At 40.0% G+C, this 17,543-nt stretch overlaps 1 protein-coding gene across 1 annotated transcript in view; it reads left to right on the forward strand.

The window, feature by feature from the left end:
- Positions 1-17,543, forward strand: part of LOC117251027 (dihydropyridine-sensitive L-type skeletal muscle calcium channel subunit alpha-1-like) — a 590,852-nt gene that overhangs the window by 392,493 nt on the left and 180,816 nt on the right. The window contains exon 36 of the mRNA XM_078166193.1: positions 15,843-15,939. Coding sequence (XP_078022319.1) covers positions 15,843-15,939 — 97 coding nt within the window. The remainder of the gene's footprint in view (positions 1-15,842; positions 15,940-17,543) is intronic.

Below are 17,543 nucleotides of genomic sequence, written 5' to 3' on the forward strand. Positions count from 1 at the left end.
GTAAATCGCTCTGGTGACCACATTTTTGACTCGAGAAACATAAAACATGACACGTGCGTTCACAAGAAGTGGCTCTCTCTCACAATCACTTTATTTTCATTATTGGACCAACGGTTTGGGTATGGGAAGAATTTGTTTGAGGAGTTAAATCTCCTCTAAAAGAGCTCTCTTCTCTGTGTTCTGTCTGTCTCTCTCTGCTCTTCTGCCAGGTGCACCTAGTATACTACCATGACAACCGCTGTGCCACACAAACTCACAGAAACATGCTGTGTGTGTGTGTGTCTACATCTTACATGCAGACATGACAGGGGCACAATCTCCATTTTAACCCTTTATTTATTTGAGAAAAATATTCATTTCAACATTTCAAAAGGCTTTCGATTCAAAGTGGTGAGAGATAAAGGCATACTGTAAATGAGAAAACTATTCATCATGACCCAAAGTTTGTGATGGGAGTAAATTAACTCATCTAATTTGCATATTGTGGCGTCACTAGGCGGCGGCCATATTGGATTTCATGAATCTCAGTAAAACAGCATTTTATTTGCACAGCAGATTTCTTTTGTTTTGTGCTGTTTTTGTCGTCTCATCCTCAAAATAAAGATAGAGGAATCTGATGGGAGTAAATTAACTCATCTAATTTGCATATTGTGGCGTCACTAGGCGGCGGCCATATTGGATTTCATAAATCTCAGTAAAACATTCAAATATTCTAATCATTCAAACTTTATTTTATTAAAGGCAGCTATTCGGTGTGGAGTCGGCTTTTCAACAAACTTTCAAACATTCAAATCATTCAAACTTCATTGTATTCAAGACAGCATTGCAGCGTGGCTTCAGCTCGCAGCATTCACACCCGCAATTTCTTCAGAAATTGCTTCTCTAGCTACAGGCAGAGGACTGCTCACAGAGCAGTCCTCGCCAAGGCGAGGACCCTATTGTTTTTGGTGCGTTTATTATTAGGGACCGAGCCTACAGGCAGAGGACTGCTCACAGAGCAGTCCTCGCCAAAGGCGAGGACCCTATTGTTTTTGGTGCGTTTATTATTATTTCTTTCTTTCTTTCTTTCTTTCTTTCTTTCTTCCGCCGCCTTTTTGAGCTGGAATTTGACCCCCTAAACATGCTCAAAAACTCACCAAAATTGGCACGCACATCAGAACCGGTGAAAAATTTTAGAAAATCATGACATTAACCCCTAAAGTGCCAAAATGGGCTCTCTAGCGCCACCTAGGCACACAAAAATGGCAGCCACGGCCTGTAGGAACGTCGTAGAAACATGAAACCAAAAGTGGCGTGTTCGTCTCATGAAGACCTAAAAATCACGCACTGACACCCCTGACCTAAATCCAACAGGAAGTGAGCTATTTGCCCTTTCAAAGTAAGATTTTGCCTTAAAACTGCCTTTCCTAAAAAATCTTCTTCTCATACACCGCTTATCCAATCGGCTTCAAACTTGCACAGATGACAGATCAACTCGTTCTAATCAAATCTTATTCGTACCTTTTTCATTACTCGCTTAGTTTGGATTTTATGGCCTCCATAAGGTGAGATGTCAGAAAAACGTCCTGACGATCTTCGAAAGCTGTCCCATGGGAAATGAATGGCAGCAGGGGGGAGAAAGACACCAATCTTAGGGCTTTTTCTAGCATTTACAGCGTCTCCATACTTTGTGTTACAGACTCCATTCCAACTCTCAAATGTTGCCACAGGTCTCATCTATTCACTCATGTTTTCATCTTTTTCATATCTTTTACCGTTTTTCATCTGTGCCTCTCAAAGTACCATGAGCAAAAGTGGAGAAATTCTCAGTTTACAATGGGTGTGTATTGCACGGAATGCTGTGAGCTAGAGTGGAGAGGGCTCTAAAAATCGTCTAAAACTTTTGTCTTTAACTCGCTGCCATGGCCACAATTTTCACTGTACAGACACAATTTATACCACAAAACGTAGGAAAATTTGTCCTGCTCCCAGATATGTTGACATGGAATCTCTCACACATACACATTTTTGCTGAGTGGCTCCAAAGCGAAGGGAGCGCAGATTTTTTTCTCATTCACTCCCATGTAAACTCTGAGGAGAAATTTCTGGAAACAGCTTAGGTGCAACACATTTTAAACTCGCTCCCCTGACCACATTTTTGACTCGAGAAATATAAAACGCGACACGTGCGTTCACGAGACGTGGCTGGCTCTCAAAATCACTTTATTTTCTTGCTTGGACCAACGGTTCAGGTATGCGAAGCATTTGTTCGAGGAGTTAAAACCCATTATAAACAGCCTTTGGTGATCTGCTCTCCTGAGGTGTCTGTGTCTGCCTCAGGTGCAGGCAAGTCATTAATCGCCATGACAACGGCTGCACACACAGACACAGCCACAGGATTCTCTGGTCTGTGTGTCTCACAATCTTTAAAGGACAGATTACAGCAGCAGAATCTTCATTTCAACCAGCAAATACACATTATTAACCCCTACAGTGCCAAAATGGGCTCTCTAGCGCCAGATAGGTGCACTAAACTGGCCACTGCAGCCCGTAGGAATGTCGTATCAAGATCAAACCAAAACTGGTGTGTTTGATTTACAAATCACGCCTTGACACCCATGACCTAATTCCAACAGGAAGTGAGCTACTTGACCTTTCAAAGTAAGATTTCACCTCAAACGTGCTCTTAAAAAAACACATCTCCTCCTACATCGTTTATTTTATCGGCTTTAAAGACGCACACATGACAGCTCAACTGTTGCTAAACAGATCTTCTGTATAACTTTATCTCTCTCATCATCACATTTTTTTCATGATTGGACCAACGGTTTGGGAATGGGAAGAACTTCTTCGAGGAGTTAAATCTCCACTACAACAGGTCTCTCTCTGTGTTCTGTCTCTGTCTGTCTCTACTCTTCTGCCAGGTGCACATGGCAACCGCTGTCACACACAAACTCCATTTTAACCCTTTAGGTGCCAGAGTTTATTGAGGAAAATATTCCATTTTCATTTCAACATTTCAAAAGACTGTGGCTTGAAAGTGGTGAGAGATAAAGGCATACTGTAAATGAGAAAACTATTCATCATGACCCAAAGTTTGTCATGGGAGTAAATTAACTCATCTAATTTGCATTCCGTGATGTCACTAGGCGGCGGCCATATTGGATTTCATAAATCTCAGTAAAACAGCATTTTGAACAGATTCACACAGTAGATTTCTTTTGTTTTGTGCTTTTTTTGTTGTCTCTTCCTCAAAATAAAGGAAGAGGAATCTGATGGGAATAAATTAACTCATCTAATTTGCATATTGTGATATCACTTCTACATACCTACAGCTACAGAAAGCCTTCAAACATCAAAACATTCAGCTCTGTAAGGATTTTCTGATGTTTGTGGCAATATGTTTGATATTTCTAAATAATTCACAATGACGACATAAGCTGGGGGCCGAAATGGGCACGAGTGCGAGGTCCCGCCAAACGCTGCTTGCAGCTTTAATTTAGACATTACTTTATGTCAGAGGACACTTAATGAACTTTATTTTTATATTATATTAACATGTTACACGCGATAGACATACTCCTCCCATTATGGTCAAAATCGACTCTTAACACCAAATTAGATTTAATACGATTATTATATCACGTATATCATCGGAACACAAGTATAAAATGTTTCGTGCACAAACACTACAAACTAGTCTGTAGTTACATCAACATACTTCTACTGTTATTATACACATATGATTATTGTCACATATGTACACTATCAGATATTAATATATACTTTAAACATATTGTACCACAACAGCCAGAATTATAATTGTAATAATTATATTATTATTATATATTATTACTTTCATTAATGTTGTAAGCTACTCTCATTTCCGTCTGTCCTGCATCTCTCTCTCTCTCTCTCTCTCTCTCTCTCTCTCTCTCTCTCTCTCTTTCTCTCTCTCTCTCTCTCTGTCTCTTTCTCTCTCTCTCTCTCTGTCTTTCTTTCTGTCTCATTGTGACATATGGATTACTGTTAATTTATCATGTTGATCTGTTCTGTACGTCATCTATTGCACATCTCTCCATCCTGGAAGAGGGATCCCTCCTCAGTTGCGCTTCCTGAGGTTTCTACCCTTTTTTTCTCCCCCGTTAAAGGTTTTTTTTGGGGGGGAGTTTTTACTTATCCGCTGTGAGGGTCCTAAGGAGAGAGGGATGTCGTATGCTGTAAAGCCCTGTGAGGCAAACTGTGATTTGTGATATTGGGCTTTATAAATAAAATTGATTGATTGATTGACATACTAAATGAGAAAACACCTATTAATAAAGACAAGTTGATTAATCAATCTAACTATCTCTTAACTTGAACTATAATATGGGATTCCTACGGCATCTTTCTTAAGTATCACCACAGGATGGCAGTATGACTCTATGTTAAATGAGTAATTAAAGCCATGAAATTATAACTAACTCATATTACAACCTACAGAAGTGGAACTAACATTAATCAACTAAGAAACAAGGATTATGTAAAGTTACAATCTTAGAACATGACTAAAATGTATAGTTTACTTTCAAGAGACATTTCAAGTTGGTTAACATGAGAAACTTGAATTTATCCTGAATTTATGGCTCCCACATCTGGAGTTCTTATCTATTTTCACCAGGGTGAGAGTAAGATAGAGCTGGGGTTACTCCCACAGATGTGTTGTATAACAGATAGAGGGACAGAAGTGTGGAGAGACAAAGGAAGAGAGGATGTGGTTTTATTGGAGGTAAAGTATTCAGTCCTTAAGAAAACATTGACACCTTTACCACCCTTAGCATCAGGATGACAGTGAAAGAGTTCATCAACTTCAAGGTGAAACGGGCAAAGCCGGCTGTTCCTCCTACATAATCTACATTAAATCACCTTGTGGGGCACCATTCTTGAAAAGAGAAAAATGACAGCCAGTCTCAATAAGTTCACTAAACTATCAATTTGAAATTTTGATTAATAAGTAAATTAATAACCATAACCAAAAGTATCATATTAATAGTAAAGGCTGAAGGATTTCAGCTTGATATAGCAGAGGTTGACTATTCATTCACTCTTGTGCAATATTAAAGAGATAGCAGGTATGATTCCAAATGTATTTATTCATAAAGAAAGCAAAGCAACATAACACACAAATTCTAACTAACTTCATACAGACATAGGTGTGTATTTGTGTGTGGGTGTGTGTGTATGTGAGAGAGAGAGAGAGAGAGAGAGAGAGAGAGAGAGAGAGAGAGAGAGACACACACAAAAGGCATGTGTGTGAAACAAAGGGCCTACAAAACAAAATGGCTGACAATTGCTAACATTACTTAGCTTTGGTGACTCCAACTAACAAATAACCTGCAAACAATCACAACAATAACTGAAATGAAAGTAATCAGCATTCATCACAATCAACAATGTCAGACAGTCTTGCTTAGCCTGTACAGCTGTGATAGTGCTATGCCCAGCTGTTACATTGCCAATCCTTGAATGGATGAAGGGGAAAAGAGATGCTGTGGGTGTGCTGCTTTTGTTAGCCAGTAGTGGAAGGTTGGAAAGATTGGTGGTTCCAGATGTCGTCTTTGCTGTGCCCTTGTTCCAAAGGTGCAGATCCGAGGAGACTGGCCACTCGGTGTCCTTGCAGAGGTAGAGGTCTGGTGCTAACTTGACTTTGTCCTCCTTGTTTTTGGTAGGGTAGTTGCAAACCTGTGTTTGGCACACTAACTTGTCTGGTTGCCAGGTTCTGTGTCTGCTGAGAGTAGGCCACATTCAGAGCAAAACCGCAGCTCCTGCTGTGGGCTTGCAGAGGTAAGAAATGGGGGAAGGGCGTAGCAGGTCCTCCTGCCTACATCCTACCTCTTCAGAGGTTTAGGAGCTCAGGAGAAAGCGGAGCAAGAGTCTGATGGAGAGCAGAAACTTCTTCTTAAGTTGGTTTGTGACATCATGGGGTCACATGTCACTGTGGCAGTAGTATCCAATTAAGATTAAAGACTGGTCTCTCACTTAGGGTGTGACAATGATCCTGTGGAGATGAGTGATTTCCTTTGTTTGGTGAACAAAGAACATGCAGTCTAAGCCAACATTTCAGATGGCAAGGCCCAGAGGAAAAACCTTCACATGTCCAGTTTAGATCTGTACAAATGACAAATCATCTGCGCTGTAAACCCCAACAGTACTACTAACTTATAAGGACTGAGGGCACAATAATTAAAATCTGTTTAATAGTTGATAGAACATATAACTATTCAGTGATGTGAACAAGTAATCTAGTTTTAATTTTCTGTGGCACAGCACTTATGTGTAAAGTATTCCCCATCAATGATCACTTTTGAGTGAACGCTACGTACACGGACGTCATGACGTCACGACGTTGTGAATCTGCTGCCCTGACCGACGTAATTTTTTTTATCCAAGATGGCTGCCGTGTGCGAGAGTCCGCGTCTCATCTTCGTTCATGGATTAACTTGTAAGTAAACCAAACAAACTTGTCAAAATTGCTTTGCTTGTTATAACATTGCATGGATATCACAAATAATAAAGTGTTTGATCGTTAGACTGTGCTGTTTTTACATTTAGGGTACCGAGCAATGACCGCGGTGATTCGCGCTCATTTTTGAATTGCAGCGCCTGTGCTACCATTAACGATTACGTAATTATGTTAGCCGGTAACTCTTTTCAGTTAGCAGCCGTAGCGTTTCTTTGTGTGGTGCTGATATTTATGTTAAGCGCCCTTATCTGGTAAATATATTCTTCTTCTTACATGCACCCGAATGAACTGAATTAGGCCTAGTAGCTAACTTAAGACGAACGTTAAGTTGCAGCTAGTTTAGCCATTAGCCGACTCACTTTGAGGCTATTGGCTAACTTGTGGCAGTAACTTTTATGCACTTCAGTGCTAGTTACGTCCGTAGTAATGCATGGACATGAAGTTGGTTAGCTTATGTAATCTGCAAACTTACACTGAACCTCCATTTTTTCTTTCCTCATAGGCTGAAGTGGATGCAGAGAAGCGAGCATGCACACGAATCAAGGTAACTGAAATTTAGCTTGTGCTGCTCCCCCCCCCTAAATGGGCTAACGTTTTATTATTATTTGTAATAATCAAGTCTGTCTGTCTGTCTGTGTGTGCATTTGTAGATCTATGTCATTGACTGTATATGACCTAGTCACTTGAATCATCTGAGAGCAACTTTATTGGTAAGTTATATTAACACTTGAGATTCTGGGTTAATAAATTGTAAAGCTGTTGTTGAGTAGCCGACATAATTTAACTGGTTTCTTACTGCTTGTTATATCTGTTTCCACAGGATCAAGTTGAGAACATTGACCAGCACGGATCTTTTTCTTTGGTAAGCCAAATGATTTAAACTCACTTGTAGGAGAATTATGTTAGTTTGAAAGTAAGCACTTCAAATGATGGAGTGGAAGTGCAAGTTGTGTGCTGTGTCCTCAGACACCCGGACACAGTTATTTAAGCACTACCGTTTGAAACATAGCCATTATTCAAGAGTTAGTCCTTTGCCATGTCTCTACACCTCCTGCATTTGTACATTTCCGTCATTTAATGCACTGAAAATTCATTTATCACGGTTTCACAAAGACACGTGTAGAGCTGGTGCAAGTGAAGGAGCACAAGCAGGATACACAGTTTTTACATGTCCCTTGTGTGACTTCAAACAGCCCTTTTCAGAGGCAACACTGTTCAGTCATCTAAGGGGACACTTAAAGAACCATGAGAATGTAACATGCCCATTTAAGAACTGTAGCTATCGCACAAATGTCTATTCGTCATTTAATGCACACAAAAGTAGGATGCATGCAGGTAGTTCAGATTTCTGTGATGACATTGTGTCAAGAGAAGGTGATAGTGCCCCACTTAGCACTGCTGACCTTGATGGCGAGGATCCTACTCAGTGTCAGGATGCAGAAACATTTGATTTTCCTGAGGTTGACGGGTGTGACACCAGCCAGTTAAGAGCCCAGTTACACCATAATTTGTCCTCCTTGTTCCTGAAAATGCAAACTATTCTTCATGTTTCCGACATGGCAGCTCAGGAAATAGTTGATCATCTGGTTCAGATATATTCTTTGTCACAACCTCTTATCAAAGATGCTATAAAAGAGATACTACAGAGGCATAATGTCTCTCCTACTGAGGCTATCCTGAGTGATTTAGTGAATACTGTTATGGACACAAATGTTTTTGTGAGTGCCACAGCTGAAGGTGAGGAGTTGTCTTCGACTAAACGAAGAAAAACATTTATTGAGAAAAATTACCCTGTTGTAATGCCAGTGCAGTATGAGTTAGAGCCCGGACGAACAGTAGTTTATGTCCCTATACTCCAGATGATCCAAGAAATGTGCAAACATATGGACATCCTTGACAAAATTAAGGAAACCAAAATCTCACAAAAAGGCCATTACATGACCCATCAAGATGGCTCATATTTCAAAGAGAATGATTTGTTTTCATCTTCTGAGCTGACACTCCCACTGATTTTGTATATTGATGACCTTGAAATAGCAAATCTACTTGGCACTTCACGGAAAATCCACAAACTGTGTTCAGTGTACTGGGTGGTTGCTGATCTACCAAGTAAATACAGATCAGGATTGCATGTGATTCAGCTAGCAGCACTATGTAAGGCATCTGATATTCAGAGGTGTGGATATGAAAGAGCCCTTACTCCTTTGTTACAAGACCTTTGCACTCTTGAACAAGACGGTGTATTCATTGAGTGCCTTGGTCAGTCAGTTCGGGGCTCTGTTTTATGTGTTGCATCTGATAATCTGGCAGCCCATGCATTAGCAGGCTTTATGCAGTCTTTCAGAGCAGGATATATTTGTAGATTCTGCAAAGCTACCCGAGACCAAATTCAGTCTCATGAAGTTGGAGATAGTGAACTTAGTCTGAGGACAAAAGACAGTCATGACCAAGATGTGCAGGATGTCATGCAAGGGGATTGTGCAAGTCAGTTTGGTGTCAAAGGGGACTGCATCTTGAGAGAGCGTTTGCAGTATTTTCATACAACCACTGGTTTCCCACCTGATGTCCTTCATGATCTTTTTGAGGGCATTGTACCTGTGGAGTTAGCGCTGTGTATTGAGCAGATGATAAGACTCAAATATTTCACCCTTGAGTATTTGAATAGGAAAATTGTGTCATTCCCATACCAACACACAGACAAGGTTGACAAATCAAAGCCTATCTCAAAGAACTTTGCTGGAAAGAGGACCATTGGTGGTAATGGCCACGAAAATAGCACATTGTTGAGACTACTCCCATTGATGATTGGTAATACAGTTCCTGAGGGAGATGGTGCTTGGACTGTATTGATGGATTTGAAAGATTGTCAAGCTAGTACTGTCCCCAACATTTGATGATGAATCTATCCAGTATTTGCAGACTAAGATACAGGATCACAGACAAATACTTATGGAGGTTTTCCCTGAGTTCAGACTGCAACCTAAGCATCACTATGTTGAGCACTACCCAGATCTCATACGTTGTTTTGGGCCTCTTGTCCATTTGTGGACAATGAGGTTTGAGGGAAAACACTGCTTTTTTAAGCGTGTAGTACATGACACACAAAACTTTAAAAATGTGTTAAAAACACTAGCTACTAGACATCAGCATATGGTGGCATACTTATCTCACTGTACCATCATTCTTTAAACCACATCAGCAGACATCAAATGTTTCCTCTGTCTTTGTGTCTGTGCTTCCAGAGGTTGCAAAAGAACACATTAAACAAAAAACAGACAGAAACATGATTTACAGCACATCAAATATCATTATTGATGGCACTAGTTGGGTTGTCGGGATGTTTGTGTCTGTCGGGCAGGAGGGGGGACTGCCTCAGTTCAGCAAAATTGAACAGATCCTCCTTGTTAACAACAATGTCACATTTCTTTGCAAAGAACACAAATCTTACTATGTTGAACACCTGAGGTCATATGAGCTTTCCCCTGGGAATATGACTGTCCACAGCATATCTGAGCTCAATGACATCTCACCCCTCTCTGCATACTTTGTTGAAGGAAAACTGCTGTTGACACCCAAACGATTTGTGCTGCTACACTAAAAGGAAGCTTGTGTAGTTTTAAAATCTATAATCCCATATCCATCCATTCTAATGACTCAATACAAGGACTGACAATACTGTGTGCAAAGTGATAATTAGCTGTTACTTTTTTGTATGCACGAATCCAACTAAATCTACCCATTTTTCCATTTCATTTCAGGCTTCCTTTCGTGGACCTGTCCATCAGTTTATGGCACAACCCCAGAAATTTGTGCTGCGTGTTTACATTTTCACAGATGTTGCCGTGAAGGTAACTCTGAGTGAGCGTCCAGAGTCAGTGGAAGAGCTAATCAACATACTGCGAGAGAAACTCAAGCCAAGACTGGACTGTGAATTTACCTTGCAGTATGAGGATCCTGACTTTGGTGGACAACTCACCTGTCTAGTTGATATTCAAGAGTTACCAGAGAAGTGGACATTGAGAGTCGTCAGATCAGAATCTGATAACAGCTCATGTGCTAGTTCTGATACGGACATCCTCCCTCATGTACCTGTAAGTGTGCGTCACAAGACCTGGCCCGATGTTTTCCCTGTGCCTACTTTTTCATATGAGGTGGAGCATGTGCTTGAGGAGGGAAACAGTGTATTTGAGAGATCTGGAAAGACACTGAAATTAAGCAGGGCCCAAAAGCACAACGTTTTGGAGAACATGGCTGCAGTGATGCACAACTTCAAACCTTACCCAAGTGACAGGGATATGGGAATGGCAGCGGAAGCTCTTGTTACAGCTCATCCGTGTCTTAAAGAGCCTGGAAGTGTGAGTGGATGGTATGGATGGAAGATAAGCCTGAAGTTCAAGATGGGGAATTATCGTACCAAGCTGGCCAGATCTGGATGTGTGGAGGTGTCTGTCAACGCAGGCAGAAGGAGCATAAATAACCCTGACAAAGAGCATCCCCACTCCAACATAAAAAGAGCCAGACGAGCTGAAGTAAATTACCTTCCAAACTTTCCCAGAGGAGAAAACCAGGCCAGCCTGGAAGAAATTAGGCTGGAAATTATGCATGAAGTTGAGAAGAGTGAGAAAAACCTCCAGTTGATAGAAAAGCATATGCAGATGACTTTTGCCCTTCGTCGCCAAGAGATCGTTCAGGGGGATCCAATGGTGAAGGAGTTCCTACAGAAATGGCCGGCTCTTCGGATGGAATCACAGGTAAAACAGGCTCACTCTTTCTACCAATCTTTACACATCTTTCTCAGTCTGCCCTCTCTAAACATGTTTCATCACAATTCATTTGTCCTATTGTGTTTTTTTATTTTGTTTTGTAGGTTTGTGCAGAGTTCCACCGCATCACAAACGTCAATCTACGGAACCAGTTTTATGCTGAGCTTGACCGGCACACACCACGACTGTTGGCCATATACAGACAGAAGGCAGAACACACCGGCAAGATAGCAGAGGTGCTGCGTGACATCCTACATATTTATGACCTCCAGGTGAGTTAAAGTTGAACTTGGTCCAAATCAAGTTATACGGACAACAGTGACAGCAACAAAGTTCATCGTGTTCAATTTGCTTGTCCTTTCAGCAAGAACAAGATGTCAACATGAGACACACTGCAGCCCTACGTGCCCTCCCGGTATACCTGCGTGAGGAGGACCCACAGTTCTTCAAGACATGGAATGTAAGTATGCACTGCTTTTGCAGAACTGTTCAATGAGATGATATTGCTTGCTTTGTATGGATAGCATTATTTTCAACACTAAAAGCTGCCTAACTATACATAGCAACCACCTTCCAAACCCTGTGTGGAGGCGTGAGTGTGGATGCATATGGATACATACAGTATGTTGTATAGAAGCCCTGTAATCCTTAAAGCCCTGACCTCACCTTGCCCAGAGGGCTAATAATTTGGTTGACCTTTTGACCTTACCACTCGGAAATATACCACACACACACACACACACACACACACACACAGACACACACACACATATCCTGACCTTGTAACAATTACTTTAAACCCTCCTGTTGTCCTCCTGGGTCAAATTGACCCAGTCTGTTTTGACTGTTCCTTCTGTCCTCCCTTCCTCCATCCTCCTTCCTTCCTCTCTACTTTCCTCCCTCCTTCTTTCCTTCCCTCCTCCCTTCCTTCTTTCCTTCCTTCTTTCCTCCCTCCCTGCTCCTCCCTTCATTCCTTCCTTCCTCATTTTTTCTTCCTTCCTTCTTTCCCTCCTTCCCTTTTTCTTTCCTCCCTTCCTTCTGTCCCTCTATCCCTCCTTCCTTCCTTCTTTCCTTCCCTCCTCCCTTCCTTCCTTCTGTCCCTCCATCCCTCCTTCCTTCCTTCCTTCTTTCCTTCCCTCCTCCCTTCCTTCTTTCCTTCCTTCTTTCCTCCCTCCCTGCTCCTCCCTTCATTCCTTCCTTCCTCATTTTTCTTCCTTCCTTCTTCCCCTCCTTCCCTTTTTCTTTCCTCCCTTCCTTCCTTCTGTCCCTCCATCCCTCCTTACTTCTTTCATTCCTTCTGTCCCTCCATCCCTCCTTACTTCTTTCCTTCCTTCCTCCCTTCTTCCCCCCTGTCCTTCCTTCATCTTCCTTCCTTGACCTGATGACAACTGGAGGGTTAAAAAGACCTGTATGAGACACATTGACATACTTACATGTATACCTACCTGTTGGATGGTGACCAGTAGAATAGTCAGTTGAAATACCTACCTAATACTTAGCTGTTGAGTCATGACCTCTGAAATAGTAATATAATGCAATTGTCTAGTTCCTTAAAGTTAACCTTGTATAACCTGCAAATTCCAGGAGGACGACTCGCCTGAGCCAGACATCACTGACACGCCTGTTGCCCTTGTCACGGTGGTCTCCGAGAGCACTACAAGTCCAGCTGACTTCAGTCCTGCATCCATTGCTATTGTGGTGGAAGATGAACTTGTGATGAGCAACATCCCCAGGTTGGCTGAAGCATTTGCATTGTTGTTTGGGTTGATGTATGTATTGCATTTGGACTACCCCAGGAAACTCATTCACACTTTTACCTTCATCCAGAAAGTGCTGATGGGTCTTGATGATGGTAAACTACTCAAACCCTGCCTACTCAATCTAAAAAAGACCTGTTACTGAAAGAGTAGACCACATTACACTTTGTGTCTATGCACATGCACATGTCTGTGTGCACATACAGAAGCGTGCTTGTGGTGCCAAGTTTCTTAATGTGACAGTATGTTGAATATGCTGTTGCCCAAAGTATCTGAATGGAAGTTACACCTGGTAGGCTGTCTAACCACAAAAGCTACCTGTTCATGTTTGCACTTTAAAAAAAAGTTTACAGTTTTAATTGTTAGCAATTGTATATTTCTGTCATTTATTCACTGAAAATTCCTTTATAATGTGTAGAGCTGGTGCAAGTGAAGGAGCACAAGCAGGACACACACTTTTTACATGTCCCTTATCCACCAAGTCTACCTCATTCGTTCATGGTTGCACTTTAAAAAAGGTTTTAATAGTATATGTAGATTGTAATACTGTGAGATGTGCCTTTGTCCACCAAGTCTACCTCGCTTGTTCATGGTTACACTTTAAAAGTTAACAAATGTAGATTGGAATACTGTGAGATATGTCCTTTACAATAATGTATTTATTTCTTTTTTATTTTATTTTATGAAAGAGCTCTTGGTCCTTCGTTGCAAGACTGATGCACAAAGGCCAGTCGTATTGATTCATTTTATTTATGTTTAAAATTTCTTTGCAGTTTGATGAGCTGTAAGATCTTTTTAATTTCTGTTTTACAAAATCTTGCCAGATGTTTTACTTTAAGCACTTTAACATGCTCAGTCATGTCATGACATGTAGATGGACACGTTCACACACACACACACACACACACACACACTCACATACAGACACTTCACCTGTGTACAGGAGGTGACTGAGCTGTTTAATGTCCAGTTACATTTGCAGCAGGGTTTTAAAGAAATATTGCTGTACTTGTTCATACTTGTTTGGATTAAACAATGTTAATGCAAAATAAAAACAAACTGAAATTGTACCTGAAGTTGTGTGTGTGTGTTTAATTAAAAATTGAGTATTCGGAACTTAAATCAATAAAATTTTCATGAGCTTATGAGTTATGCACAAGTATGTTTTTTGAGTTAGACTTTTTTATTTAATTAAGTACTACTGAATTTAAGTAATAAAGTTGGGGGAACTTAAAAACTACATATGTTAAAACAATATTTTTAAGTACAGGGTACTCAAATTATTTTTTTTTTAAGTAAAATTTTAAGTTTGTATACATACAAGTTTTAATAACTGCTTAAAATACTTTTAAGTACAGTGCACTTAAATTAAATGAAAGTAAAATTTAAAATGTTTAAGTTTTGATAATTTATCTGTTTTAAGTAAGTATTTACTTAAAATATTTGGTTAGTTAACTTAAATATTTTGAGGTAGTCAGTTTCCACAAAAGTTTTGAGTACTCTGAACTTATTGGGTTTTACAGTGTGAGGTCCAGTGAATCCCAACATCAGTAATAACACACCTTGCCATCATCATCTTTAACCTGTGAGACCTTAAAGACATGAGATCGACCAGCTGCTGAAAACTTGTCACCATAACATGAGCTCCCATAATTGTTACCCATTCATCTGACATCACCCAAAGACCAATTTGTGAGTCAGACAAAATCATCTGCTAACTCAGCTGCTTTAAGTACAGTGGCTACTTTCTGTTCACTCAGATAAGTTACAGTGCACTAACAAAATGACAGATCTTCAAAACAATCAACAAAAGCAGTATATGTTAGAATGGCATAGCAAATCACAAGCAGATTCGATATAAGTCTGCTTATCGCCCTTTTCTCAGTTCCTGAACTTCTGATAAGCTTCAGGGATCAACTTCTTCTCTTTCAAAAACAGCAGCTATAACCTTAACACAACTTAGCATATGCTTCCTGAGCCCCACCAGTGAGGATGCACTGAAGCATTTAAGTCCTGTCCACATCTGGCCAATCATTTGCATCTGCAATGTATTCGAAAAGAGTAAAGAAAGTGTCAGAATCTCTATAATTGTACTGAGACATCGGATGTAAATTAGTACCAACATTAAAAGAAGACAGCACAGTTTCAGAAGAAAAAGACTCCTCCATTTTTTTAGTTTGTTGCAAACTTTTCCTGGTTCAATTTGCCATTCCATGTCCATCTTTATTCTTACTTTTTCCTGCTCAAACTGCAAAACCACCATTTTTTTTTTTTTGCTGCTTAAATGTCAACCCAGAAACTGGCACAGACACTAATTAATGAGCAAGATCAGTCAGAAAACATGTCCACCATCAGTTAAGAGACTTTGCAAAGGGTGGGGCTTAGCAGGAAATAGGTCACAACTCAAGTTGTCTTTGAACAATCCTAAGTAAACTCACTGGAAACACCAGTCTCGACCCTACCCAATAAGTTTCGTTCACATCCTTTAAAGGGAGGCAAATTGGTGGGACTTTGAGTTTGCAATTATTGAAATGTTGGATACGCTGTAATGATGATATGAGTGTGTGATACACCTCACTTCTTCTTCAGACAATGCAAACAAAGCAGCAAGAACCAACCAGTGACTTTGCTTGGCTTTATGAGGCCCAAATCTCTACTACTGGCACTTGTGGCGCCAGTAGTAGAGATTTGTCGTATTTGTCCTGCTATGCCACTGCTCATATTGCTGTGAGCTGTAATGGGCTGGAAACATGAAACCAAATATAACAAATATTTCTCAACAAATATGACCCCCAATTGGCCACATAGTTAAAATTTAAAATGTTGTATTCTTTCTTATAGGGGGCGTATTAAGCATCTTGACGTGGTGACACTCCTACGAAGAATACCTCCTCCTCTGGGTTTTGGCAAGTTCTGTCCTCATCGTGTCGCCTGCAAGGTGAGGAAAATGTTCAGCCTTATTTAGGGTGTCACATGGCAATCCTAATGCAATCATGTACTTTGCTCTTCAGTTAGATGATGGCGAGTAAGAAAGACGCCTCTATGCGGTTCTACTGGTTCAGTTGTTAGCAGTGAATTGTCACTTCAATACTTTTCCCAAGTTTTCTTAGGGCAGAATAAAATCACAACATAGGCAGGCCTTTGGGTTTTAAAGCAGGACAGATTATGATCCATTTTAAGAAAGACAATGTCTTCTTTAATTTTTATAGTACTAACTAAATAGTTCTAACATTTGAATGAACAAACCATGTTCCATTCAAGTACAATAAAGGAAGAGCAAATGGCAGAAATTTTGAGAGTGCTGTTATTCAAATGCTACACACATAGAAATAGTGGAGCAAGTCTGTGATTGGTCCCACTTTTTTGCTAGCCAGAATCAAACTAGCTGAGGTGACTTTGCACAGCTTTGTGAAGCCCGAAACTTGTATAGTACATAGTTAGTACCTGGAGTAAATCCACCTTGACTGCAAAGACATGCATTTTTCTTTACCCATTCTTGATACAGTCTGCTATAATGTAACACACTGGCCTGCAATGTATCCTCCAATGGAAAGGAAAACAAGAGACATATTTCAGCACTAACTGCTGCACAGTACTACAACTATTAGTTTACTATCAGTATCTGCAAGTTCAGTATTAGCTTTCCAAGCAAGACTAGAACAGTATGCTTATCTCCCGATTCATTATTGTCATGATACTTAGGTATCAATTGAATGTGTATTGCAATTTTTAAGTATTGCAATTCTACAAGTTTTGCTATTTGATATAATGATTTATTGCTATTTTTATCAATCAATATTTTTAACACTCGACAGTGGGAAATAGTTAAATCATGCACTTCTACAAACTGTATATCATGGGACATATTTCCAACAACATTGCACATCTCATGTCAGTCAGTCTTCATGACTTTTATTTCAGCGGCTGTTTTTAACAATTTTAGTCCAGTGAAGCACTTTTTGACGTTTATATGTGAAAGTTGCTATATTAAATACACTTCAAGTATTTAAGTATTTACTAAAATGTACATTATTAAAAAAAAACTCACGTGACAGATGCCATATCTGTTGTTTCTAGTGTCAGAATACTTCATACGTACTTTACATAACACATGCAAAGATACAGTGCAGCATTACATTTTCTTATCAGTGGAAAATCTGTGGATAGACTCAAATGAACAGTGCATGCAAGACAAAACAAGAATCTCACAGAACTTTTGCAGGAAGAATGGGTGAAAATCCCCCAAACAAGAATCGAAAGACTCTTAACTGGTTATGAAAAGCACAGATACTTGGTACTTTTGAAACGGGGTGCCACTAAGCACTGACCATGCAGGGTGCCGAAACATTTGCTTCAGGTCCTTTTCCTTTTTTATTATTGTGAAATTGTAAAAGATTGGAGAAAAAATGTAATCTTGCTTAAAATATTGAAGAAATGTGTCGTGTTATTATATTTCAAGTCTGTCTTCAAGGTGCCCATGTAAACATTGAAACATTTATTCTTTCATTCCCCCTGTTTATACTGGCCATTAAATTTTTCACA

This window comes from Epinephelus lanceolatus, chromosome 1, assembly GCF_041903045.1.
Source record: "Epinephelus lanceolatus isolate andai-2023 chromosome 1, ASM4190304v1, whole genome shotgun sequence".
NCBI lineage: Eukaryota > Metazoa > Chordata > Actinopteri > Perciformes > Serranidae > Epinephelus > Epinephelus lanceolatus.